This window comes from Oryctolagus cuniculus, chromosome 14 (genome assembly GCF_051225735.1).
Source record: "Oryctolagus cuniculus isolate XC-2025 breed Fujian yellow rabbit chromosome 14, ASM5122573v1, whole genome shotgun sequence".
Lineage (NCBI taxonomy): Eukaryota > Metazoa > Chordata > Mammalia > Lagomorpha > Leporidae > Oryctolagus > Oryctolagus cuniculus.
The window spans coordinates 48,240,327-48,268,065 of record NC_142880.1 but is presented as its reverse complement, the minus strand read 5'-3'; the positions used below and the strand labels follow the sequence as shown (position 1 = coordinate 48,268,065).

Below are 27,739 nucleotides of genomic sequence, written 5' to 3'. Positions count from 1 at the left end.
GAAAACTCTAAGCAAACTGGGTTTGGAAGGAACATTCCTCAATACAATCAAAGCAATCTATGAAAAACCCACAGCCAACATCCTATTGAATGGGGAAAAGTTGGAAGCATTTCCACTGAGATCTGGAACCAGACAGGGATGCCCACTCTCACTACTGCTATTCAATATAGTTCTGGAGGTTCTAGCCAGAGCTATTAGGCAAGAAAAAGAAATTCAAGGGATACAAATTGGGAAGGAAGAACTCAAACTATCCCTCTTTGCAGATGACATGATTCTGTATTTAGGGGACCCAAAGAACTCTACTAAGAGACTATTGGAACTCATAGAAGAGTTTGGCAAAGTAGCAGGGTATAAAATCAATGCACAAAAATCAACAGCCTTTGTATACACAGACAATGCCATGGCTGAGGAAGAACTTCTAAGATCAATCCCATTCACAATAGCTACAAAAACAATCAAATACCTTGGAATAAACTTAACCAAAGACGTTAAAGATCTCTACGATGAAAATTACAAAACCTTAAAGAAAGAAATAGAAGAGGATACCAAGAAATGGAAAAATCTTCCATGCTCATGGATTGGAAGAATCAATATCATCAAAATGTCCATTCTCCCAAAAGCAATTTACAGATTCAATGCAATACCAATCAAGATACCGAAGACCTTCTTCTCAGATCTGGAAAAAATGGTGCTGAAATTTATATGGAGGCACAAGAGACCTCGAATAGCTAAAGCAATCTTGTACAACAAAAACAAAGCCGGAGGCATCACAATACCAGATTTCAGGACATACTACAGGGCAGTTGTAATTAAAACAACATGGTACTGGTACAGAAACAGATGGATAGACCAATGGAACAGAATTGAAACACCAGAAATCAACCCAAACATCTACAGCCAACTTATATTTGATCAAGGATCTAAAACTAATTCCTGGAGCAAGGACAGTCTATTCAATAAATGGTGCTTGGAAAATTGGATTTCCACGTGCAGAATCATGAAGCAAGACCCCTACCTTACACCTTACACAAAAATCCACTCCACATGGATTAAAGACCTAAATCTACGACCTGACACCATCAAGTTACTAGAGAACATTGGAGAAACCCTTCAAGATATTGGCACAGGCAAAGAATTTCTGGAAAAGACCCGGGAGGCACAGGCAGTCAAAGCCAAAATCAACTATTGGGATTGCATCAAATTGAGAAGTTTCTGTACTGCAAAAGAAACAGTCAGGAGAGTGAAAAGACAACCGACAGAATGGGAAAAAATATTTGCAAACTATGCAACAGACAAAGGGTTAATAACCAGAATCTACAAAGAGATCAAGAAACTCCACAAAAACAAAACCAACAACCCACTTAAGAGATGGGCCAAGGACCTCAATAGACATTTTTCAAAAGAGGAAATCCAAATGGCCAACAGGCACATGAAAAAATGTTCAAGGTCATTGGCAATCAGGGAAATGCAAATCAAAACCACAATGAGGTTTCACCTCACCCCGGTTAGAATGGCTCACATGCAGAAATCTACCAACAATAGATGCTGGAAAGGATGTGGGGAAAAAGGGACACTAACCCACTGTTGGTGGGAATGCAAACTGGTCAAGCCACTATGGAAGTCAGTCTGGAGATTCCTCAGAAACCTGAAGATAACCCTACCGTTCGACCCAGCCATCGCACTCCTTGGAATTTACCCAAAGGAATTTAAATTGGCAAACAAAAAAGAGGTCTGCACCCTAATGTTTATTGCAGCCCAATTCACAATAGCTAAGACCTGGAACCAACCTAAATGCCCATCAACGATAGACTGGATAAAGAAATTATGGGATATGTACTCTTTAGAATACTATACCGCAGTAAGAAACAACGAAATCCAGTCATTTGCAACAAAATGGAGGAATCTGGAACACATCATGCTGAGTGAAATAAGCCAGTCCCAAAGGGACAAATACCATATGTTCTCCCTGATCGGTGACGACTGACTGAACACCAAGAGGGAAACCTGTTGGAGTGAGGTGGACACTATGGGAAATGGTGGCTTGATCAGCATAGCCCTGACTGTTAATGAACAACTAAATACATTATCCCTCTTAGTAGTTTTTTTTGTCTGTTCTACTTAATATGACTGGTTTAGATCTGTAATTGATGCACAGTTATTCTTAAGTGTTGAAAATTAACTGAAATGTGATCCCTGTTGAACATGGTGGTGGGAATGGGAGAGGGAAGAGATGTATAATTTGGGACATGCTCAGGCTGACTTGCCCCAAGTGGTGGAGTTGGAAGCATACCAGGGGATTCCAATTCAATCCCATCAAGGTGGCATGTACCAATGCCATCTCACTGTTCCAGGTGATCAGTTTCAGTTCACGGTTGGTCATGGTGAAGGGACTGGGAGTCAAAGGGAGCACATAGACAAGTCTAGTACCTGCTAACGCTAACTGATGGAGTAAATAAAGGGGAGAGTGATCCAACATGGGAAGTGAGATACCCAGCAGACTCATAGAATGGCAGATGTCCTAAATAGCACTCTGGCCTCAGAATCAGCCCTAAAGGCATTCGGAGCTGGCTGAAAAGCTCATGAGAGTATTTCAGGCATGGAAAGCCAAGACACTCTGGCAAAAGATCTCTGCGAGTGAGATCCCAGTGGAAAGAACAGGTCTTCAAAGAAGGAGGTACCTTTCTCTGAAGGGAGGAGAGAACCTCCACTTTGACTATGACCTTGTCTAAACAAGATAAGAGTTGGAGAACTCAGAGGGCTTCCATAGCCTTGGAAACTCATGACTGGAGCATAGGGAGATTACTGATGCCATAGACAGGAGTGTCAATTGGTAAAGTCAACAACAGGAGTCACTGTGCACTTACTCCTCATGTAGGATCTCTGTCCTTAATGTGCTGTACATTGAGATTTAATGCTATAACGAGTACTCAAACAATATATTTCACTTTGTGTTTCTATGGGGGTGCAAACTGTTGAAATCCTTACTTAATGCATACTAAACTGATCCTCTGTAAAAAAAAAAAAAAAAAAAAAAAGAAAGAAATTATCAATTCCCAACTTGACTCTCACTGGGATTAAACATGACAATAGGTCTGCTCTGATTTCATCATCATTTAAAAAAATCATCTATTATTTTTCACTTTATGTTTCTGTGTGGGAGCAAACTGTTGAAATCCATACTTAATGTATACTAAGCTGATCTTCTGTATATTAAGATAATCGAAAATGAATCTTGATGTGAATGGAAGGGGAGAGGGAGTGGGAAAGGGGAGGGTTGTGGGTGGGAGGGACGATATGGGGGGAAAGCCATTGTAATCCATAAGTCGTACTTTGGAAATTTATATGCATTAAATAAAAGTTTAAAAAAAAAAAAAACTATTTCAGTTTAAGCCAGTATTTCAGAACTACTTATAAAAAACTGATGATTTTATAAATGTAATTTCTTAATGACCATTATTTTACTCTTTCCTTTTACTGCTCTCTTTCCTGAATCTCTGTAAATGACCTTTTGCTTAGGACTATTAACATTTTTCACTGATTTTTGGTGATACAAATTTACGAAGTCTAGACATACTATGAATTGTTACATACTTAGAATTTGACTGGACTTTTACTACAGATTTTAGTTATTTTTTTCAGTGTGATATCATTGAAAATGCCTCCTAAACCAACTTTTATTTGTAAATGTCTACCTAGCAGAATTCATTGAATAAGTTTGGATGAATATTGGATGTGGAGCAAATACTGTGTGACATCAAAGGGAAAAGCCCTTAATATATTCTACTTACAATGATTAGTAGTAGAATGGTCTATAGGCGATGAGTTCTGAAATTGTTTTGACAGAGAAACTTCAGTGCTGTAATGTGAAAACTCATACTACACACAGGTCCAAAGAAAGATCTCTGACGAAGGGCTTCACTGAAGCAACAATACATTTTGTCTTGAGATCATGGAATATTCATATGTGCATTCTTTCCATGTACCTTTTCCCCACTTTTATGTGTACAGCAATAAGATAGTGTCATATTTATATTATTGAAATGATAAGCTTTGTCAATCTTCTCAAAATTTTCTTTGTTTCACTTGTGCAGATTTGTCTGTGCCTACGTGTCTTAATTGTATACAATTATATTTTCTGTGTGCACTCATGTATGTACACCAAAACCAAAATACTGGATAGTTCTAGCATCATGAGTATCCTTTTACTACCATGTTATAGTCCAATCTGCCTCCATCTACTGCTCTCCCATACCTCTGGCAAACATTAATCTTTTATACATTTCTAAAATACTACCATTTCCAGAATACTATAAAGTGAAGTCATATAGTAAATATCTTTATGAGTTTGGCTTTTTACACTTAGTATGGTGATCTAAAGATTTATCCAAGTTGTTGCATGGATCAGTGGGATCATCATTTTCATTTCTAAGTATAATTTCATATACTACATACACCATATTTTTTACTGAGATTCCCATTGAGAATATCAGGTTGGTTTCTTTTTTGGGTCTATTGTAGATAATGCTGCAATTAATATTTGTAAATTGCATTTTGCACACTCCTAAGTTTTCATTTATTTTGTATAAATGCAAAAGTAATATTTGAGAGGTTGCATGATAAATTTATGTTTACTTTTATGAGAAACTGCCAAACTCCCCTATTGCAACCATTAGTGTATGAACACTCCAATTTTCTCAGCAGCTGCCATCATTGTGTTTATTAGTTTCTAATTTAAGATCATTTCTAAGTATACACAGCATTCACCTTCTGAGTATGAGTAATTGAAATTAACATTTCTTGTTGGAATCTCAATGTAGAAATATCATTACAAGTCCAGAATATTAGTATGCTATTGAAATTCTAACATGTTTTATGATCTAATAAGGATCATCAAGTGAATTTGGCATACTAATTTTGTTGAATTTACTGGGATCCCTTAAAGTCATGAAATAAGCTTGCCTTAAAGTTGTGTTGAATTTCAACAGGAAAGCACCAATTTTGGACTTGAACAAATATTGGATCCTAAAGCATTAGACTAATTGCTAAAATTCAAAACTGAAAATTGTCTGTTTCTATATTCAAGTATCAAAGTCAATATAAAATTTCATAATGCTTACTTAATTGTGGAAACATTTTGTTTGATGCATAACTCAAATCGGTAGGTAGAAATTTGGAAATTATACAGATTGAAATATTAAGTATGCACTGTTAGGTGATTCATCAAGTTCATTTCATAAATAAGTAAAAGCCTTTACTAATTCTACAATGATATATAGCCATTTAGTAGATGATTGTCATATTACATTTAGATGAGTTTCCATTTAGGAATAACTTAAACATGATATAGATGTATCTCATTATATATGTTATGTTAAAATTTAAGCAGAAAGACATCAGCATAATAGATACATTAATTTCAGTACCTAAAATCTAGTGTTTTAAAATTCATCAATTACCTTATAATGCTTTTATAATGTTCAAAAATCCAGTGCCATAGATATATTATCATATGTATTTTAGAAAAATAGTTTTTCAATATCATAAAGAAGCCACTAAAGGAATGAAATTTGAACCTAGGTTACCAGTTATGAGATTCATTAATAGTCCAGGTAAGAAATAAAAAAGAGTATGAATGATTAAAAGTGACTTGAATGATTTTTTTTGATGCCATTAATATTTCTACCTTCTCACTGTAATCATTCTACCTTCTCACTAACCATTCCACCCACACTTTCCTGAATAGTCATGAAGTCTACATTATATACTCTCATCATACTCTTGTTTTATCCACACATTTAATACCAATTTGACCATTCAATCCAACATATCATTTTTATACAGGGGTCAAAAAAGGCTTTTCACATATTACCAGCTTATAAAGATAAATATTAAAATATCGAGAGGAAATGTCTTCTTTTGGACTTGCTTTTGATATAGTCATTGGCAGGAAAAGAAAGAAAAAAATGTTTGATACATACATTTAAGAATTAAATTTGCAGGATGCATCTGTTATAGTGCTCCATAGATATTTCAATAAATTAATTTTGATGTTCAAAGTAATCATACTGTAAATGTATCAAACACTAAAATTTGTTTTCCTGAATGCACAGGTACCTCTGTTCTACAGGTGACAGCTACTGATGCAGATGACCCCACCTATGGAAATAGTGCTCGAGTGGTATACAGTATTCTCCAGGGGCAGCCATACTTCTCGGTAGATCCTAAAACAGGTGAGAGTATTGACATATAATTTTATGCAAGTACTTCTGCACTAAAAAGAAAGCCTGTTTGTATCACTATTGCAAATATAGTTTCGTCAAACTTTGTTTTATATATTTTTCATACCATTGGTTATGAATGATATACTACTATAGTTTTAATGATCTGTGATTATTTTATTTTAAAATGTACCATTTAAAGCCGGTGCCCTGGCTCACCAGGCTAATCCTCCTCCTTGCGGCACCGGCACACCGCGTTCTAGTCCCGGTCGGGGCGCCGGATTCTGTCCCGGTTGCCTCTCTTCCAGGCCAGCTCTCTGCTGTGGCCAGGGAGTGCAGTGGAGGATGGCCCAAGTACTTGGGCCCTGCACCCCATGGGAGACCAGGAGAAGCACCTGGCTCCTGCCTTCGGATCAGCGCAGTATGCCGGCCGCAGCGCGCTGGCCGCGGCGGCCATTGGAGGGTGAACCAATGGCAAAAGGAAGACCTTTCTCTCTGTCTCTCTCACTGTCCACTCCGCCTGTAAAAAAAAAAAAATAAAATAAATAAATAAAATAAATATACCATTTATTAGTAAAATGGTCATCTTTCATTTGATTATTGTTTATAGCCCTTGCCTATATTCCCTTTGAGCTATGGTCTTTTCACTTTTCAGTTGTCAATGTGGAGTATTAAACCTTTGAATAGAATGTAAATTAATAAAATGTTATCTTAAAACTCAAAAAAAAAACTCAAAAACTAAAAGATAAAGGAAAGCAAGAAAGACAAGGAAAGCAAGGGAGAGGCAGGGAGGGAAGGAATGAAGGAGGGATGGATAAAGGAAAGTATCATACTCTTAGAGTTGTATCAATGAATTAATTTGAAATTGTTCTGTTTGCATTAATATCATGTTAACCTGAGAATTAAAGAAAATAAAGTGCTTCCTTTAAGTGAAAACAATTAACGGATTAGAAAATCCAAATTAAAAGCCATCTAAAAAAAAGAAAGCAATGCTTTTTATTTCGTTTTCTCTTCTTCACAGATATTTTAAACACATTCCACCATCACTTTTTCTAAAACAATTAATGAGATTGAACAATTGAAGATTTTTTTCTTATTATTTTGAATATTATTTATTTAAAGATACTTATACTTGAGTAGTCCCATCACATTTACATATGTACTTCCTCTTTTAAAATTTTTAGTATCAGATACATAGAATGACATTTTTAAAGATATTATTTGTTCTAATTACATATTCATTTAATTCTTATTTATTAAGAGTTTTACATACTTTATTTGTCTTTGGTGGTCACACCAGCATGCATATATATATATATATATATATACACACACACACACATATATATGTATATTGAGATGGGTGAGGTCTTGATATTTTTTCTTTTTTTTTTTTTTTTTTTGACAGGCAGAGTGGATAGTGAGAGAGAGAGACAGAGAGAAAGGTCTTCCTTTTGCCATTGGTTCACCCTCCAATGGCTGCCGCGGCCGGCGCACTGAGGCCGGCGCACTGCGCTGATCCGAAGGCAGGAGCCAGGTGCTTCTCCTGGTCTCCCATGGGGTGCAGGGCCCAAGTACTTGGGCCATCCTCCACTGCACTCCCTGGCCACAGCAGAGAGCTGGCCTGGAAGAGGGGCAACCGGGACAGAATCTGGTGCCCCGACGGGGACTAGAACGCGGTGTGCCGGTGCCGCAAGGAGGAGGATTAGCCTAATGAGCCGTGGTGACAGCGATATTTTTTCTAATGAGCAAATTCTTCAGCCTTTGCTATTATTTTCTATAAAAGAAATTAATTGAGAACTACTCTAAAGATAAATATTTTTCAGGAAAAATATATTCTCATCTTTTCTTTTGATCATATATTATACTACCATATGCCAGAATAAAGGGTATTCAATAATTCAAGATATGGTTATAGCAGCAAAATACAATAATTGTGAAAAGTTCATATCCTCATTGACAATTGGTCGCTAAAAATAGGCTAAAAGCTAACCTAATTTAATTTATACAAGTGCTTGTGGACAAGTAAGTCTCAAGTTTTACTAAGATTTCCAGAATCTCCCTGGTGATTAGCAAGATGAACAATATAGCAGTTTAGGATGTTCCAGCAGCTCATTAGGTCCGTTCTGATCACAGCAGATGCACTCTGAATCCAATTAACATGTGAGACCTTCTAGTAAATAGCACAGCTGCATTACTAAACATAGAAGAGAACCATGTCTGGTCATAAATATCTCATTTTCATATACTTGCAGCCTTCTCCTCACTTTTCGGGGTACCCTGCCCCTAATTCTCCAGTTTCCAGCTCTGGCAGAAGTGGGGAGCCTTCTTTCTGCCATGGATTTCTGTGGTCGCTACCATGCAACTGCAGGTGGTATTCAGAATTCAATAAATCTGTAGCAGGCTAATCTTTAACTTGATAACTTTATATGGCCCACAAGTGATATTATAAATATCCAAATTGCCAGTGGGCCACCTTCTACTGCTTTCCCAGTTCATTAGCTGGATCAGAAGTGGAGCAGCTGGGACTTAAACCGGCGCCCATATGGGATGCTGATGCTGCAGGTGAAGGCTTAACATAGGAAGCCACAATGCCAGCCCCTCTCACTTTAAATATATATCTTCTTACAGAGGAAGGAATCAAAAAAAAAAAAAAACCCAAATGTTCTAATTGCCATCTTTAGGATATCACACACACACACACACACACACACACACAAGCATATAGCTTTATCCCATTAGCCATCCATATCAATAGCCAAAGGTTAATTCATAGATAAATGCTATATTTAGTTAATAGAATATTGCTAAATGTAGTCAACCAAATGATTCATTGGAAACATAAAAATGTTGCTATTTAAATACTGCTTTTAATACTTGCTTTGCTCTTGTATTTCTTTGCTCCTTTCCTTAACAAATAGCAAAAATTGAATGAAATAGATGCTTCCATGTTGAGATATGTTAATGTCAGTGTTATACTGCCTAATGCATTATGGGAATCCATGAGTTAATGCCCTACTAGCTATTAAGGAGGAGAAATCATTTTTTAAAATTCCTTTAAATATGCAAATATCCTAGATAGACAATTATCTATAGAAAGTACTAAGAGGGGTTGTGAAAATAAAATACTATTTGTTCTCTTCAAATCTAAGACTTTTTGTGGCTTTTTTGGTTTAAAAACCCTATTAGAACGTAATTAAATATCATTAGAACAAATGCATTAATTTAAATTGTGCTTAGAAAATGAATGGAATAAAATCCAAGTGATGAAAACTATGGTATAAATTTAGAATGAGAATGCCTAAATCCCATAAGCAAATCAGTGCAATGAATTTAGTCTCATCTTTGGAAAATGTAGATACTCAATAAAATTCTGTTGTCTTCTTTCTTGAAGATTAATAAGGTAAGTCATCATGAGTCTTATATGAAGTTAAAAATAGCAAAAGATTGTTTTTTATTTGGAAGGAGTTTTTAGTCCAAATTTCTTAACACATTTTTGGAAAAAAGAAGATACCTTTTGCGAACTTTGTGATTAAATTTTGTCCCAAGCATTTTAAAGAAATCTTTTCCAAATATCATAATTAAAATATGCTACTAGGAAATTCTGAATGAGAATTTAAAAGAATAGGAGACAAAAGCAACCATGCATTCATCTTCAGTATCAACAAGGCAGACTAGAGAAATGTCTCTAGATGAGGTAGATTGGCCTCCTTCTGAAACAACAGTCATTAATGCACAGGTCTTGACCAACAACAGTCTTGATTCTTCACAATGACCTCTCCTTCACATCTTGTGCTAGAAATCAATCAACTCTACAAATGCACTCAGCTGAAGATCTCTCTGTTTCTTCCAATGTAATTGAAAACAAGGCCCTCTGCACTTTGTTTGGCCTGCATAATGTAATTAAATTAGTCAACATTCTTGGTTTTGTATAACCTCACAATGTTTATTTCATTTTGACACTGTACAAAATCTGCTGATTCCAATATTAAGTTTAAATAATTCTGAATGGAAACCTATTTGACAATACTTTTTCTCCTCCAAATCAATATATGAATTAATAGGTGAGAAGATAAAAGTTATAGTCCACAGTATCTGCAGGACACACAGAGGATTCCACAGAATATGCTCTGCCAATGTATTTACTTCATAGTATATCCCCAATTGATAATAATAACAATAAAAGCAATGACAACAATTGCATGCACGAATAATTCCATATACATATTCAAATAATTTTGTTGTAATTGTGTTAACTGACAATACCCAGTGCTAAACACTTTACTTCTCTTGGAGCAAAATGGAATGCATTAGTTCAAAACTGTGCTATGGCATCAATTTACTGGAAGGAATATTACAAGCTGAGCATCCCAAATCTGAAAAATCCAAAATCTAAAATAATTTGAGTGCTGGAATAATGCCACACCTGACTTTACAAGATGGAGCTAGTCAAAATTCAGATGCACTAAAAATGTATACAATTACCTTCGGGCTGTGTATAAGGGACTTTATAAACTTTATGGAAAATGGAATTAAAAGATTATATTTTTCCCTGAATTTTGAAGCCCCCTTTATATGAAATATAAATGAATTTTCTGTTTAGACCTGGGTCCCCACCGAAAAAATTTTTTTTTATATTTCTGTACATATTTAGATATTTGAGAAATCCAAAAGGCTGTGGTTCTAAGCATTTTGAATAAGGGACAATCAACTTGTATCTCATTTTGAATCATTTAGGAAGAATTCTGCTTAGTTCCTGAACTGAGGGAGACTGTATATTGCAGGGTAACACAAGAAGAAATCCATTGTATTGTAACAACTTAATTTTTAAAAATTTATATAAATAAAGTTGAGTACCTTTTCATTTGATTATAGCCCTTACCTATTTTAGTGCTAGACTGTTTTCTTTTTACTTTTTATTCATTGAACTCTTTTTTTGGTAGAGCCTTAAGCCTTTGAATATAATGTATATTGAAAATATTATCTCTGCCGGCGCCGCGGCTCAATAGATTAATCCTCTACCTAGCGGCGCCGGCACACCAGCTTCTAGTCCCGGTCGGGGCACCAGATTCTGTCCCGGTTGCCCCTCTTCCAGGCCAGCTCTCTGCTGTGGCCCGGGAAGGCAGTGGAGGATGGCCCAGGTCCTTGGGCCCTGCACCCCATGGGAGACCAGGAGAAGCACCTGGCTCCTGCCTTGGGATCAGCGTGGTGCGCCGGCCACAGCGCGCCAGCCGTGGCGGCCATTGGAGGGTGAACCAATGGCAAAAGGAAAACCTTTCTCTGTGTCTCTCTCTCTCTCACTATCCACTCTGCCTGTAAAAAAAAAAAATATTATCTCAAAAATATAACAAAGTAAGACTAAATGAACTCTAGTAGACATTAGTGTTTGTCCACTCAATATCAATTTCTCATTTTGCTGATCCTGTCATAACTGGCTTTATTGGGAACAGTAACAAACACAGTTCTGGCCAGTGAGATATGAAAGAATGAACATTCTAGAAGAAGGTGAGGAAAGTTTGATATATTTCTTCTGGCGCCTGTGCCACTTCCTTTGGCCTTAGCATCCTCTAGCTTTAATCATGTGTGTGATCCCTGGAAGGGAAGGAGCTGTTTTGTGGTTACATGACATGCGCACAAAGGAAGAAGTACATGAAAAGCTTGCTGAGCAACAGGAACTCAATGAAGTCAGTCTGGTTATTTTTATGTTCAGAAAGACAATGATAACTGGTATCTGGAACATTTGTGACATGTGCTTTGCAGACTGATGACTCACCTTCACAACACAATGCACAGCCCAGGCAGGTGTAGAAGAGGCTAAGAGTATTGTCATTCCTTTCCACCCACAAGCCATGAACCAGATACAGCACACTGCTCTCTCTATATGAATAATCATTTTACTGTTCCAGGATCAATTCTAAACTGAAAAAGGAGAGTTTTCACATTGATTTAAATGAAATAGCATATGCTATATAAACTGGGAGAAATCAGAAATTGGAACGATAGGAAATTTTTTCTGGTACTTCATTGAGAATATATATTTGAGAATATATTTATGAAAATAATGTTATAGTCACAAAGTTGTAAAATACTAAATACTATCGATGTCAGATAATATCCCTGTTCAGGAGCAATGCCATCATCATGTCATATTGACATGAAAGGAATAATAACGATCAAGTTTAATTGTTATGAGTGTAGTTCTAATGAAACAAAAATCTCATTGACCATAAAATGGTAGTGATATTTATATAGCAAAATGATAGAATGTTGGTCAATAAAATATATTTTATACTATTTCTTGCACTCAGATGAAAGTGTACCTTGTTTTCTGACTTCACTCTATGTACCCTTCACTCTGTATTTTTCAATGCTAACTATTGAAAAAAAATCCTAGAATTCATTATCATTTTCATTATCCAGTAGCATGGCAGATATATTAGCTGCTTGAACCAAGGAATTGTAGAAAATACTGCTATCTTCTTTTTAATCTTTAAACTTCATTACACATAATTCATGTAATGAAATCACCAGTTTAGTTTTTCCCTCATTGCTTTAAATTTAAGTCCGGCCAACCAAGTGGGAGACCTGAATTGAGTTGTGACTCATGACTTAGGTGTCACCCAGTCCTGGTTATTGCAGGCCTAGAGGGAATGAAACAGCAGGTGGAAGATGTCTGTCTGTCTATCTATCTCTGTCTCTCTTCTTTCAAATAAAGTGAAAATAAACATGTAAATGAGTGAAACTAAACAAAACATTAAAATATATAACATAATTATATATTCTATATTATGAAATATAGATTATTTAATATATATTAAATCTTATAAATATATATTTAAAAGGTGTGGGTTTTTCATGGAGAGACCTTGCACTAAATGTATTTCACCCAAACATGAACATAACACATGTAATAACATGTACCTTATATATTATTTTTCCACTTGTTGTTTTCCCCAGCTTGCTTTTCCCAAGCAAATTTCTACTTCTGTGGTTGATTCCCTATACACTTTTATAAAATTAATCTCTTACTTTTGAGAAACTTATTTATATTCCTAATAAAACATGAGAAATATTCTTTTTGCTCACAGATTATTTCTTCTTTATTTTGACATTTTCTTTAGGGCCTGACCTGTGTCAAATCCCCCTGACTTCCACATCATTCCCTATAGAGTGCCTTACACATGGAATCAATTCCTTGCACTTGTATTGACAGATAAATCATCTAAGTGTGTCTAGAAAAGTAAAGTTATATAAGTTCTATAGAAAAAAATATAACACTTATTGCAAATTTAGATTTTTAACGCCCAAAATCATAAGTTAGTGTTAGTGGAGGGATGGAGATTTGATCCAATTATGGCATTCAAGAGTTCAGCTCAACCAGAGGTCCTTGAGTCATTTACAGCATGCCCTTGAAAGGTAGTTCTTCAAAGAAGGACAGCCGTGAAAACTCTAGAGTCAGCCTTAGTTGCTTTCTACTTCTGTCTGCCTGCACTATAGCTCCTCTGCACAGGCTCTGTCACTCACACCCTCCAGCATCACCAGATTGCTGAACCAGTGAGGGTGCTGTATCATGCACTGTGAAACTCCAAAACCACGAACTGAAATAAACCTTCTTCCCTCTTGAGTAGCTATTCCAAGATATTTGTTATTGTGACCAAAAGCTGCAATACAGGAGGGAGCTTCAATACGTATGTTGGAAAAAAGAAATGGAACAATAAGCTTATTTTGGGGTAAAAACCTTAATAATAAATGTACTTTCCCTGAGCATTTTGAAGATCCCTTGCTTATTATTTTGCTTTTAAATGTGGTAATAAGTAAGGAGGTTCACAGAACGTGACCCTGTTGTCAGGAGACTGTCAGGGTAGTAACAAGGCCCATGGACTATTGTGCTAAAAAATAACACTTCCTACTGGGAATGTTCAGGCAAACATAATATGTACAGGCCTGAGAGTCCACCAAAATTACTGACAGGTAAATTTTGCCACTGGTGTACCTGTGCTTGGAAAAAAAAAAAACAACACAGGGTACAGCCATTTTTAGGTTGTGAAGCATTCATCCGAAGAAAGAATAACTTATGTATAAAGAGAAGAGAGTTTTCTGGGCCCAATCCTCCTGTGCATAGATATTGTATCAGCAAACTTCAGAAAATTAAAGAGAAGCTAATATACCATAGAAAGAGCTTTGAAACAACCTTGTTTAGTATATGCATGGTTTATATATATCAGTGCCATAACATAGTTATGACCCACAATTGACATTTGTTCCACATTCTTGAAGCATTTTTTTTCACACACTCCTTTGAATAAATATTTATGATGCCTTATATGTGGCATTCAGCCTGCTAGCTGAACATTTATGGGTTGTTTTACTGACATATCCCTCACACACTCAAAATGCTCACTTCCGTCTAATATCATCACTTGAAAACAAATCGAGCAGCAGCCTCATGCCTGTCAAAATGGTTCATTGTTGCTCACATCTCCCACAGCCCTGCCAAATATGTGTGCGCTCCTCTCTCCAGGTGACTGCTTGATTGATGGCCAGTGTCGCTGATTGATAGGGAGAACAAACCCAAAGGAATAGTCTTTTTGTTTAAAATACTCCATGGCTACAAGTAAATGCAGCCAATAGTCTCAATTACTTGGGCTTCTCTAAGTTTACTAATAGTCAGGCAAGTGGAACTACCTATGGGCATGAATTTGATTTTTAGAATTACTTTTTTTTCTATCCAATATTCCTTTAGCATGTAAAATTTTATACTTAACCATCTTTATTTATGTTGCTTCAGCATATTTTAGCATTCATATTTGCAACACATTGTCTATAGGAATATTAAAGGTGGTGACTCTCAGTAGGCAAAAGAGAAAAAGAACTGGGGAGTGAACAATAGATTAGAATACACAACACAGAAATAATATGCATGTGTGTGTATATATAGATAGATAGGTAGGTAGATAGATTTATTTATTTATTTGTTTGAAAGAGTTACAGATAGAGAAAGGGAGAGACAGAGAAAGAGGGCTTCCATCTGCTGGTTCACTCCCTAAATGGCCGCAGTGGCGTGAGTTGGGCCAATCAGAAGCCAGGAGCCAAGAGCTTCTATCAGGTCTCCCACATGGATGCAGGGGCCTAATCATTTGGGCCATCTTCCAATGCCTTCCCAGGAAGATGGATTGAAAATAGAATAGCTGGTACTTGAACCTGTGCCCATATAGGATGCAGGTGCCACAGGCAGAGGCTTAACCTACTATGCCACTGTGCCGGCCCCACTGAAGTAATATTCAAATGTGTAAGCTAAATCTTTAATTTTTAAAATTTTCTTTTATCACTGTTTTCTCAGTCAGTGGTTCTAATAAGTTAATTACAACCTACTTCAATCAAATCATAGCCTTGAATAACTGTATTTATATAAGAAAATGGATATGGAAAGCAGAAAGTGTTAACTATAGTTGATTACAGAAAAGTAATTTATTCTGTGTGTGTCTCTATTTCACCATCTGTAAAAGAAAACCAGTAGTCAATTTATAAGCTTAATGGAGAAATTAGAAATAATATGAGAAAATTTCAGTAAGTAAGTTCTTGGAGTAATGGAATTATAGCTAAGCTTTTATTTTTTTTTTTTTTGGTATAAATCTTATATTTTGAAATCCATGCATAGCTTTTTTCAGAGTACACATTTTCCATAAACATTTTTTTAAGATTTATTTATTTATTTGAAAGTCAGATTGGCTGGAGCTATGCCAATCCGAAGCCAGGAGCCAGGAGCCAGGAACATCTTCTGGGTCTCCCACGTGGGTGCAGGGGCCCAAGGACTTGGGCCATCCTCTACTGTTTTCCCAGGCCATAGCAGAGAGTTGGATTGGAAGTAGAGCAGCTGGGACTAGAACCAGCGCCCATATGGGATTGCTGGCGCTTCAGGCTAGGGAGTTAACCTGCTACACCACAGCACCAGCCCCGTTCCATGAACATTTTGAGCCCTCATGGTATTTTCATGGTACCCGGCACAGATGGGTGGGTTAAGATGCCCTTGTTCCTCATTGAATACCTGGGTTCAATGCCTGTGTTTGGAGCCTCACATAAGATTCCTGCTAAGGAAGACCCAGGGAGGCAGCAGTAACGGTTCAAGTAATTGGGATCCTGGTGCCCAAATGGGAGACCTAGTTTGATTCTTGCTCCCGGCTTCAACCTGGCCCAGTCCCAGCTGTTGCTGGCATTTTGGGAAATGGACTGGTGGATGGGAACCAGTTCCATCTCTTTCCACCTCTCTAAAATAAATAATTTTAAGAAAGGAACTCGGGACAGCTCCTGCTTTACTTAACTTTCATTATCCATATATCTTTTCTGACTGACTGTATGTCTATTTGCCTTCATCCCATATTGTAGTGCCTATGTTCAACGCCCACCTCTGGCTTCTGACTCAAGCTCCCTACTGAAGCAGACCCTGAGAGGCAGAAGTAATAATACAAGCAATTGGGTCCCTGCCACACTTGTGAGAGAGATACATTGCACCCCACGCTTCTTACTCTGGCAATTTAGCTTAGCCCTGCCTATTGTAAGCATTTAGGTAGTAAATGAGAAGATATGAGTGTAGCTTCTCTGTCTCCCTCTCTCTTTCTCTCTGTGTGTGTGTCTATCTACCTACCTACCTACAAATCAATCTGTCATCTATGTCTCAGCCTCTCTGTCAAATGATTGATTGAAAATGTTAAAAACAAACATCTAGGCACACCCACATACATAGACTCATGTTCATATATAAAAACTTTTGTAAAGCAATAGATTATAATTATTATACAATGCTACTGTAACAAAGAGTTACTATAATATATATTCTCAATAAATAAGTATTGCAGTATATCATGTTATTTGAGAATTAGTAAACAGAGCAGTGGGATCAGCCCTATTTTGACTTTTGGGTTCAGGACTATATTCTACCTTTGTCTTCATGCTGAGGATGAACTCACTCTTAGAAGTTATTTATTCCCCTCATATAATAAGAAACTTTAACTTCTGGTTGTGGTAGCAGTCAAAGTTGCTACAGGCTGTGCTTGTAATAAATTCTGATTGGATTCTTACTGTTGAATTTATCCAAAGTGTAAACTCACTCACTCTTAACCTTTTGCTGATTGCAGCAACCTGGATACTGATCGCAGCATGGAAACCTTTGTAAAGGAAGTGAGTGTGTCACTGTCAGGAAACAATTATTGTGATATTATGTCTATTTTTATAACTGATTGTTTTGAGGTAAAAATACATTGTGCATGCTTAGGCTTTCAGTATTTTCTAAATTTTACATAGAATAGTTGAGCTATTTCTGTTGTCCAAGCAGATCACTAATCAATCATTTGGTTCCTTTTTGGGTGACAAGTTGATATTTAATATTCAACAGCCCTACCTAATTAGATTTAAAACTCAGTGAAATTCAAGCACATTATCCTTGGTAGGAAAGATGCAGCATAATCACAATTTATTCCCCTAATGTATACTTTTTCAATAAACAAATGATTAGTTTTGAGACAGAAGGTCAATTCACACACAAAAGAAAATATGACTGCATCATTTCAGCAAATTGCTACATTGTTTTCTATGAGTGATGGTTAAACCTGGAACTATAATTCTTTTTTCCATCTTCCCTTTCATATACATGCACATGCACTCAGTGTACATAATTGTGCATCAGGAAAGAAGAATTGTATTGTCCCTCACACAATAGAAGGAAAAATTCTGAGTTCATTCCGCATTCTATTCAGTTTCCGTACTATCTTAGATGCCGATATGCAGTATTTCCAAGCTCTAACAAGTTGTCTTTTTTTCTGAACATCATCTCTATTAGAAAAAGCCTTCCTAGAGTGTCACCTGAACCTTTTTACCTTATTACATTGTTATTCATTATACATAACTGACTTTATTCATGTTACAAAACATAAAACAAAACTCAGTGATAGTCAGTGAGAAAATAGAGAGAAAAAGATAAGGAATCTGTCAAAGATGTTTTAGAAAATTACCAAGGCAAATAAAGAAAAAAAGACAGTGAATAATTCAGAGTCAGGGAGAAACAGCATACAGAATCTACCTCCTGTTCCCCTCTTCTCCAGTCCTGGGAAGCAAAAGGAGAGACTAGACTTGATAGAACATAAAGGCTTAGAGTAAAGTAGTTGTTACCAGAGACTGGGCAGAATAGTGAGTAGAGAGATGGGTGAGAGTGGCCAACAGGAGCAGTGTTAGAGTTACATAGGAGAAATATAGGGTGAATATAGTTAACAGCAGTGCATTGTTTGTCTCAAAATAGGTAAAAGGGAGTATTTTAAAGGTCACTATATATAAATGTGAAAAGTTACTCCTAGTTACCCTGGTTTGATTAGTACATAATGCATACAGCAATCAAACTATCACATTGTACCAATAAAACCAAACAACCAAAATCAAGCTTTGAGAAGAGGCTTCAGTCCACTGTGCTACATTGTAATGGGAAAATAATCTCCCAGGATGGGCACTGTCCAAATCCTTATTTTATCTAAGGAGCCTGGAAGTGAAAGTTCAAGGAGGAGGGAGTGACTTTAACCTCTAAGGAGTAATGCTGCCTTCCTGGAGCCAATGGTTTTGAAGGATGCAATGAGCTGATTCTCCAAAAGCCAAACAACAAAACCAAAACTGGAGAAGAGGCAGCGTGGATTCAGTGAAAACAGTGGGCCAAACTGATGGGATTAAGAAACAAGGACTTTGGACTTTGCCCCCCCGCACCCTCCCCCCCCCCCCCCCCGCCTTCCTATCTGCCTCCAGGATCACTACTTGCAGAATCTGAGAGAGTGCAGCTGTCAAAGGAGAAATATAGTTCACAGACCTAAGCCTTAGCTTCATGAATCAAAGTATAAATAAAAGTGTGGTAAAAAGAGATTGGAGCTAAGAAAGAGCAGCTTCAACACACGTGTCAAGTGTCTTGCATCTGATATCTTTTCTAGGACTCAAGCTTAAGGAAATACTCAGAAATTTGCAGAGAAATGTGTAAGCAAAGATAATATATGTGGTATTACATATAAAAATAAACATTGAAAATTAACCTAGTTCCTTTAAATTTATTTTGTCATTTATTCATAAATGAAAGAGAGAGGGGGATGGGGGGGGCAGGCAGCCAAGGAGAGGGCGTGCATCTACTGATTCAGTCCTCAAATGCCTGAAAAAGCTTGGCCTGAACCAACTCAGAGCTTGGATCCAGGAGGGTCCCCTACATGGGTAGCAGAGACCCACCCACTTGAGCTGCTGCCACCTGCTGCGTCCCAGAATCTCTATTAGCAGGAAGCTGTAATTGGTTAGAGATTACAGATTCAAAACATGAATCCAGGCAATCTAATATGGAATTTCTGAGTTCCAAGGGATACCTTTAGTGCTACATCAAATACCTACTCACAACCTAAATTGTAAAGAATATAGGAGTGTTAAATCATTCATAACTTTATATAATAGGGTACTATATGATACTTAAAAATGATAATCACAAAAATCTTTAGGCATACTACTAAGTATTTGAGGAAAAGGTAGATATTCCTGGACGATGTAGTATAAGCATTAATAATAAATCTGACCGAGGCTGGTGCCATGGCTTACTTGATTAATTCTCCGCCTGCAGCGCCGGCATCCCATATGGGTGCGAGGTTCTAGTCTTGGTTGCCCCTCTTCCAGTCCAGCTCTCTGCTGTGGCCCAGGAAGGCAGTGGAGGATGGCCCAAGTGCTTGGGCCCCTGCACCCACATGGGAGACCAGGAAGAAGCACCTGGCTCCTGGCTTGGGATCAGTGCAGCGCTGGACGTGGCGGCCATTGGGGAGTGAACCAACAGAAAGAAGACCTTTCTCTCTGTCTCTCTCACTGTATGCAACTCTACCAGTCAGATAAATAAATAAAAAAATAATAATAAAGCTGACTGATGCCTGAGCTGTGGCTTAGAGGGTAAAGCTGCTGTCTGCAATGCTGGCATCCCATATGGGTGCCAATTCGAGTCTTAGATGCTCCACTTCTGATCTAGCTCCCTGTTAATGTGCCTAGGAAAGCAGTAGAAGATGGCCCAAGTCCTTGGGCCCATGCACCAGAGTGAGAGATCCAGAGGGAGCTCCTGCCTCCTGACACCTGGCTTCAGATCGGCCCACCTCAAGCTGTTGCTGCCATTTGGGGAGTGAACCAATGGGTGGAAGATCTCTCTTTCTCTCTGCCTCTGGCTCTGGTTCTCTGTAACTCTGCCTTCCAAATAAATGAATAGATCTTAAAAAAATAAAGCTGATTAAATAAAATAGAAGTCAGGCCGCGCCATGACTCAATAGGCTAATCCTCCGCCTGCGGCGCTGGCACCCAGGTTCTAGTCCCGGTCAGGGCACCAGATTCTGTCCCGGTTGCCCATCTTCCAGGCCAGCTCTCTGCTGTGTCCCAGGAGTGCAGTGGAGGATGGCCCAAGTCCTTGGGCCCTGCAGCAGCATGGGAGACCAGGAGAAGCACGTGGCTCCTGCCATCGGATCAGCGCGGTGCGCTGGCAGCCAAGTGCCGGCCACAGCGGCCATTGGAGAGTGAACAACGGTAAAGGAAGACCTTTGTCTCTCTCTCTCTCTCTCTCACTGTCCACTCTGCCTGTCAAAAATAAATTAATTAATTAAATAAAATAGAAGTCTGTTTTTGCCTTTCAGATAACAACCTCGCTTGTTTAGGTTGGCAGAGCTACTTAATGTTAAGAGGTTATTTAGGGTGTCACTCTAAATTCATTTTATTCTTTGGTTATTTATGAGAATATTTTTCTGATCTGTATTTCAGATCTTGGAAAAGTAATGGCTTTCAAAATCTTAGAGAAGCAGCTCATCTTCACATTTTTTAGAAATTGACATAACAAGGATGTAGTTTCTAATGATTGGAATACATAGTGAAGAGAAAAGGTTGTATTGACAGCAAAACTACTAAGTGACTATGAAGAGGGATATGAATGGCAGAAACAGTACTGCATTAGGAGGCTAATATCCTAAATTTACATCTCTGCTATCTGACAGATTATAGGATATTATTTTGGAGACATTCTATCCTCTTCCAATTAATGATAGAATTTTACGTATCTATACATTTAGAAACTGAATTATCAAAGCTATAGTTTCTATCCTTTCCCTCCAGGTTGTGTATATGATATCTGTGATGACAAGTAATTATTGTTATAGTTAATGTAGTTAAGAGGCATTATCCTGGTGAACCACATACATTTAATGTAGTTAATAGATGCAGGTACAAGTAAAACACTCATCTGAAGCAGATTTTTTTTAGGAAAACTTCTAAATTCTATTGAAACATGCAGCTAGGAAAGTAAACAAAACATTTTGCTTTAGAAATCAAACTTTTAGAAACAGTATGGGTGAATACCTACTGATTTTCTTTGTTCCTCTTTTTGTTATATTAGCAGTGATATTTGAATCTTTTCTCATTAAATACTAAAATCACAATCAATTTAGATATAAATCTTCTATCTTGAAATGTCAACTTTTAATTTTACTGAATGTGTATGTTTGCATATCCTGGTGATAAACATTGCTTTTTATATACTTGATGGAATTTTAATCTTGTTTTCTTCACCAAATTCAGAGTGATGGAAGCTTATGAGCTTAGTATTGACTCTCCATTTTCCTTTTATAGGAAAAAACATTAGAGTAGCAACTTAGAAAATTCATGTTTTTTTTATTCTCATTTTCTATTTGGTATATGGAGATGAAGTGAAATTTCATTTCTTTAAATCAATTTTTTTCTTTAAAGATGTGATTTGTATAATGGTTCATGATCAGAATTTTTAGACTAGTCTGAATCCATGCTTTCTAAATATATGATTTTATTGAATAGTAAGTAATCAATACACTTTAAACATTATTATAATTATAGAAGTGACCTATGCTTGAGAAATTGAAACAATGAAAATTTAGAATACAGAAATCCAATTGAAATTATTTGGATTAGTTTTTAAAATTTGAGTAAATCATTTTATGGAGATATTTAGATTCAGTATCCAAGAAACAGCCATAAGGGATGACTTGTGTTTCCTTCCCCCAGATCTGATTTATCCTAAGTTTAGGTATTGGTGACAAAAGATTAAAATCACCAAGTTTAGATATCAATTACAAAAGATTAAAATCACTTAAATTCTGTATATGGAATAGAATTATTAAATTTCTATGTTATAGTCATTAGGGCTTATTAATATAATTTAACACTAATTACCAAAATAAATGTGTTAAGAACACGTATGCAAATGTATTAACATATCATGACTTTTAAAATATTTCATAAACCTGTAAGCTATGACTCTTTGGTAAATATCTCACTTTTTGATCATATGTTACCTAATGGATATTTAACCTGACAGTTGTCAATAATTCTTGGCAGTCTAATAAGAAGCTAAGCAGAGAAAAGAGAAAGCACAGTGAAAGCAGAGCTACCATGAATTTGCTGTCATTTCTTCAGTGGTTCATATCAGAAACAGTAGTTCATTAATGTGACAAAATATTGTGTGGTGTAAAGTAAAATAAACCATTACTTGTTCATGATTAAATGCAGATGTGTGCCACCTAAATACATTTCTGATATAATTATATCCCAAAGAATATGCGTCTTAATTACAGGTCATTTGTGAAAATGACTGTTGGGAGTTCATTATTTTCTACAATAGTATGTTTACATTCTAAAGGTCTTAGCCTTAACAATATGAAGGGCGGAGGTGAAGCCCAGATGGGCACTTAGTAAGGGGCTTCTGCAGTGACATCCTGCCCGAGACAGCAGTGTGAACAGCTGTGTACACACTGAGTCACCTTCGCAAGCACTATGGCAGCAAGGAGAGACCACAGTGCTTCACCTTGTTATAATCCTAAGAAAGGTTGTGTTGAAGAAATCTAACAAAAAATTCTGCTTGTCACCCCTCTCTCAGCTGCAAGGAGATGCCTCCCACTTGGAAAAGCAAGAGTGAACTGAATGTTAGTGCCGGGCCGCCTGCAAAAATGAGCCCATCTGCCCTTGCCCCTAAGCCATTACCCATGGAGTGACTATTTGGAGCTTCCAAATCCCATAGCCCTCTACCACCCCTGCCTGAACCATTGCAGAAAGTGAAATTCCAGCCATGAAAAGAGGCCTGGAGAGGGAGCTTAGGACCTTACTTCAGAGCTCAAAGCCAGGTCTACTTTGTGAAGATCCGGTACCCGAAAAAGCCAACAGCCCCAACACCACTGTTAGAGGCTCACACAGCCTCTCAGTATACCCAGCAGCAGGCAGACTTACAGATTGGGTTTATTTTGCTGTGTGTCACTGCCGGCCTTGGGCAGGACTGGAGGGTGCCACCAGGATTTTGTGGGACCCAAGTACTGCAGGACTCAGTTGTGAGCATCCACGGGACAGCTGGGCAACCAGGGGTATGTTTTTATCATCTGCCAACCTTGAGCAGATAGCAAGGGGTCACAGGACAGTCTTTGAAATCAGCACTGGGCTGCTAAAGCCCAATGTTGAGTGGATTTTAATGGTTTCCATCTCTAGGCTGGTGCCCCTGAACAGTCTCTGGGCTTGGCCCAGTGTTAGGAGGGATCTGCAGTCTGGGAGATAGACATGTTTAGATCACCATCTTTTTGTGGCACAAGTGAACACCCCCAAGTTTACACAGGGCTGGGTGACTATGTGACCTAGTCATGACCCCCGAGGACCTGCTGAGCAGAGAAGGAGTAATCATTTTTGTTTCTCCAGGAACACTGGGCATCCAAGAACCCACATTTTTTAAAAATTACAGTTACATTAAATTTTCTAGTGTTTTGTTAGAAATTTTTGCATCTATGTTACCAAGGATATTGGCCTTTAGATAGCTAGCTAGCTTTATGCATGTATGCATGTATATATATATATATATATATATATATATATATATGTTGTGTCCTTGACTGGTTTGATACCAAGGTAATGCTGGACTCACAGAATGAATGTGGAAGTAATCCTTCCTATTTTTTTTATTTTTTGAAGCAACAAAGGGTGATGTTAATTCTTACTTAACAATTTGGTAGAATGCAGTAATGAAGCTATCTGGTACTGGGCTTTTCTTTGGTGGGAGAAAATTTTTGATTACTGATTCAATATCACTACTCATTATTGGTCTATTTAGGTATCTTATGTCCTCATAATTCAATTTGGGCAAAATGTATGTGTCTAAAAATGTAGCCATATCTTTCAGGTTATTGAATTTAGTGCCATATAGTTGTTCATACTAATCTTAACCATCCTTTCTAGTTCTGTGGGCTCAGTGATAATTTTCATCTCTGACTTTATGTATTTGAAATTTCCCTATTTTTTTTTTCTTGGGTAGTCTAGCTAAGAGTTTAACAATTCTGCTTAATTTTTCAAAGAAAAAGCTCTTTGTTTCATATTTTGTATTTTTTAATCTGTGTATCATTTAGTTGTGCTCAGAGTTTTATACTTTCTTTGTCTCTACTGATTTTTGATTTGTTCTTGTTTTTCTAGTTCCTTTAGATGCAGTGATAAGTTGTTTACGTAAAATGTTTCTGATTTTTGATGTTGGCACTGACTGCTAGAAACTTCCATCTTAGTACTGTGTTTGCTGTGTTTCGTATTAACATTTCGTTCATTTCAAGAATTTTTGAAATTTACTCTTTGATTTCTTCTTGATTCATTGTTTTTCTCATAAATAAATTGTCTTCAGAGCAGAAGATGAAAAAAATGCTCTACCCTCAACTATTATTATTGAGAAGATCCCATTCCCAATAAATTTAGAACGTATTTATTAATATTTATTATAAAAATAATATAATTATGAATAAAATCAAAATAATGATTTATTACTGAATTATATTTCTGTTGTTCAAAGCAAGTATTGACGGGCCCCTTGCCATTTTTCATCTTTCCATCAAATACAAGCTAAAATAATGCCATGTTGCTTTTTTCCACTGCTGCCACTCTCCCTGTGGATAGTGAGTCTTATAAGCTTTTTTATTGTACAGAAGACATTTAGGGAATCAGTACCACCACCAAGTAATGAAAATTGTACTAAATTACCTGATCTTTCATTCACATTTCTGAGGAAGAGCTGTGAAAACAAACCAGTGTATTTCAGAGAAAGTTGAGAGGTGTAATCCATTGCTAAAGCACGCCTTCTCAGAGCCAATGGCACCAGTAGGATAACAGGCTAGTTCAATCCTGTGAATTTATGAAGGTCAATCCTATTGTTTATGAAGTACGTTTACAAGTGCAAGTTGATTCTCAAAGCAGTTCTGTAAATTTTTTAACCTTATTGGATATTACTGATGAGTAAACTGGGATATAAGTAAGTGAAAAAACATACACAAGGTCACCACTAAACAGCGGTTACAGAATTCAAACTCTACGGACTGGCTCTTGACCACTGGGTGACGTTGCAGCCGCCATTGGGGCGGGGGTGAACCAACGGAAAAGGAAGACCTTTCTTTCTGTCTCTCTCTCTCACTGTCCACTCTGCCTGTCAAAAAAAAAAAAAATACCATTATGTAGAATGCACAAGGATCATCATTGTTATTTATTTATTTATTTATTTGAAAGTCAGAGTTTGAGTGAAGAGAGAGAGAGTGAGAGAGAGAGAGAGAGAATGAGAATGAGAATGAGAATGAGAATGAGAATGGATGTACCAGCCACTTATTTACTCCCCAGAAGGCCAGAATGGCCAGTGCTGGGCCAAGCCAAATCCAGGAGCCAAGAGCTTCTTTAAGATCTCCCACATGTGTGGCAGTGGCCCAAGCATATGGGCCATCTTTCACTGATTCTCCAAGACCATTAGCATGGAGCTGGATGGGAATTGGAACAGCTGGTATTGCAGGTGGTAGCTGTACCCACTACACCACAGCGCTGGCCCCCACAAGGATCATCTTAAGCAATGTTCTTGGCTGGTGCTCTGAACTGAATCACATGATACCTAGTTCTACTTACATGCATTTAGTTTCCAAAATTTGACTTTTCTATTGTACATGTGTTTCTTCTGCCTTTCATTTCATTTCATAGTTTGCTTGCTAGTTCTTAGTTTTCATGATATAGTTTACTCATCATATGCTTTTATTAATTTCAAAAGCTATTTTATCAGTTTTATTCAAAATGTTCCATTTTTTAAAAATTTTTCATAGAAAAATATTAAAACTACAATAAAATTTTGTAAAGTATTTCAGTAAGTTATACAATATCAATTCTACTGCCTGATTCATGCAATAAAGGAAAACCATTATGCTTCATGACACTGAACTGGGCAAACATTTTTGAATAAGACAAGCAAGCAAAGTAACAAAATTAAAAATAGCAAATGTGATTAAATGAAACTAGAAAAATTTTCACAACAAAAGGAATAGCTGATAGTGTGGAAAAAACCTACAGAATTGCATACTAACAAGGGGTTAACATCATATGCTTTTCTAATATAAAACCAAGGAAAACCTGGAAATCAAGTTATTTTTACTTAAGTTTATGCAGTTAAAATGTTTTAAATTTATTTTTTTATTTGAAAGGCGAAGGGCAGGGGAAAGAGAGAGAGAGAGAGAGAGAAGGAGAAGGTAAAAGAGAAGGAGAATAAGAGAGAATAAGAATCTCCAGCTGGTTCATTTCTCAAATGTCTACAACAGCCCAGGCTACTAAGACAAAAGCCAGGAGTCAAGAACTACCCCATCTGAGTCTCTCATATGAGTGGTAGAATCAAATATTTGAGCTGTCACTTGCTGCATCCTGGGGCACACATTTTCAGGAAGTTGTATTGGAAGTGAAGCAGGGACTCAAACCCAGGGGTTCTACTTGGACTGTGGGCATTCCACAGGGAGTCTTAACCACCATGTCAGGTCTCTGCCCTAAATTCATGTACGTAAAAAAACTCTACTTGGGCTGATGTTATGATGTAGAAGGCTAAGCTTCCATCTATGCCAGCATCCCATAAGGGTGCCGGTTTATGTCGTTGTTGCCCCTCTTCTGATCCAGCTCTCTTCTATGGCCTGGGAAAACAGTGGAAAATGGCCCAAGTCCTTGGGTCCCAGCACCCATGTGGGAGACCCAGAAGAAGCTCCTGGATCCTGGCTCTGGCTTCCAGTTGGCCCATTGAGGTCATTTGGGAAGTGACCCCGCAGATGAAAGACCTCTCTCTGCCTCTCCCTCTCTTAGTCTGTAACTCTGCCTCTCAAATTAAAAAAAAAAAAATCTACTTGACAATTTCCCATGTTTAAGTCATGTAACCTAAGAATGCAAGTTTCAGCAATTCTTATCAGGCAAACTTTATTCACTTTGACAGCCCCGAATGGGGCCACAGAGAAGGCCAGATATGGAAAGCACAGATAACGTAACATTAACCTTAGATTATCTGAATTCTAGTAAATGGTTAGCAAATGAAATAATGATCTGACTAACTGAACAAAGCAGCTGTTAATGGTATAATCATTTGAAATATTTAGAAAGGAATACTTTTACCCATTTTAATTTCTTTTTGCTACTTTTCTAATTATTTTCTGTTCTAACTGGAAGAGTTA

General features: G+C 37.2%; 1 protein-coding gene across 4 annotated transcripts in view; it reads left to right on the top strand.

Moving 5' to 3' along the window:
• Positions 1–27,739, top strand: part of CDH18 (cadherin 18) — a 974,018-nt gene that overhangs the window by 762,507 nt on the left and 183,772 nt on the right. For all 4 annotated transcript variants that reach the window (XM_089313132.1, XM_017344660.4, XM_017344659.4 and 1 more), the window contains one exon: positions 6,111–6,230. In XM_089313132.1, the coding sequence (XP_089169258.1) occupies positions 6,111–6,230 (120 nt within the window). The remainder of the gene's footprint in view (positions 1–6,110; positions 6,231–27,739) is intronic.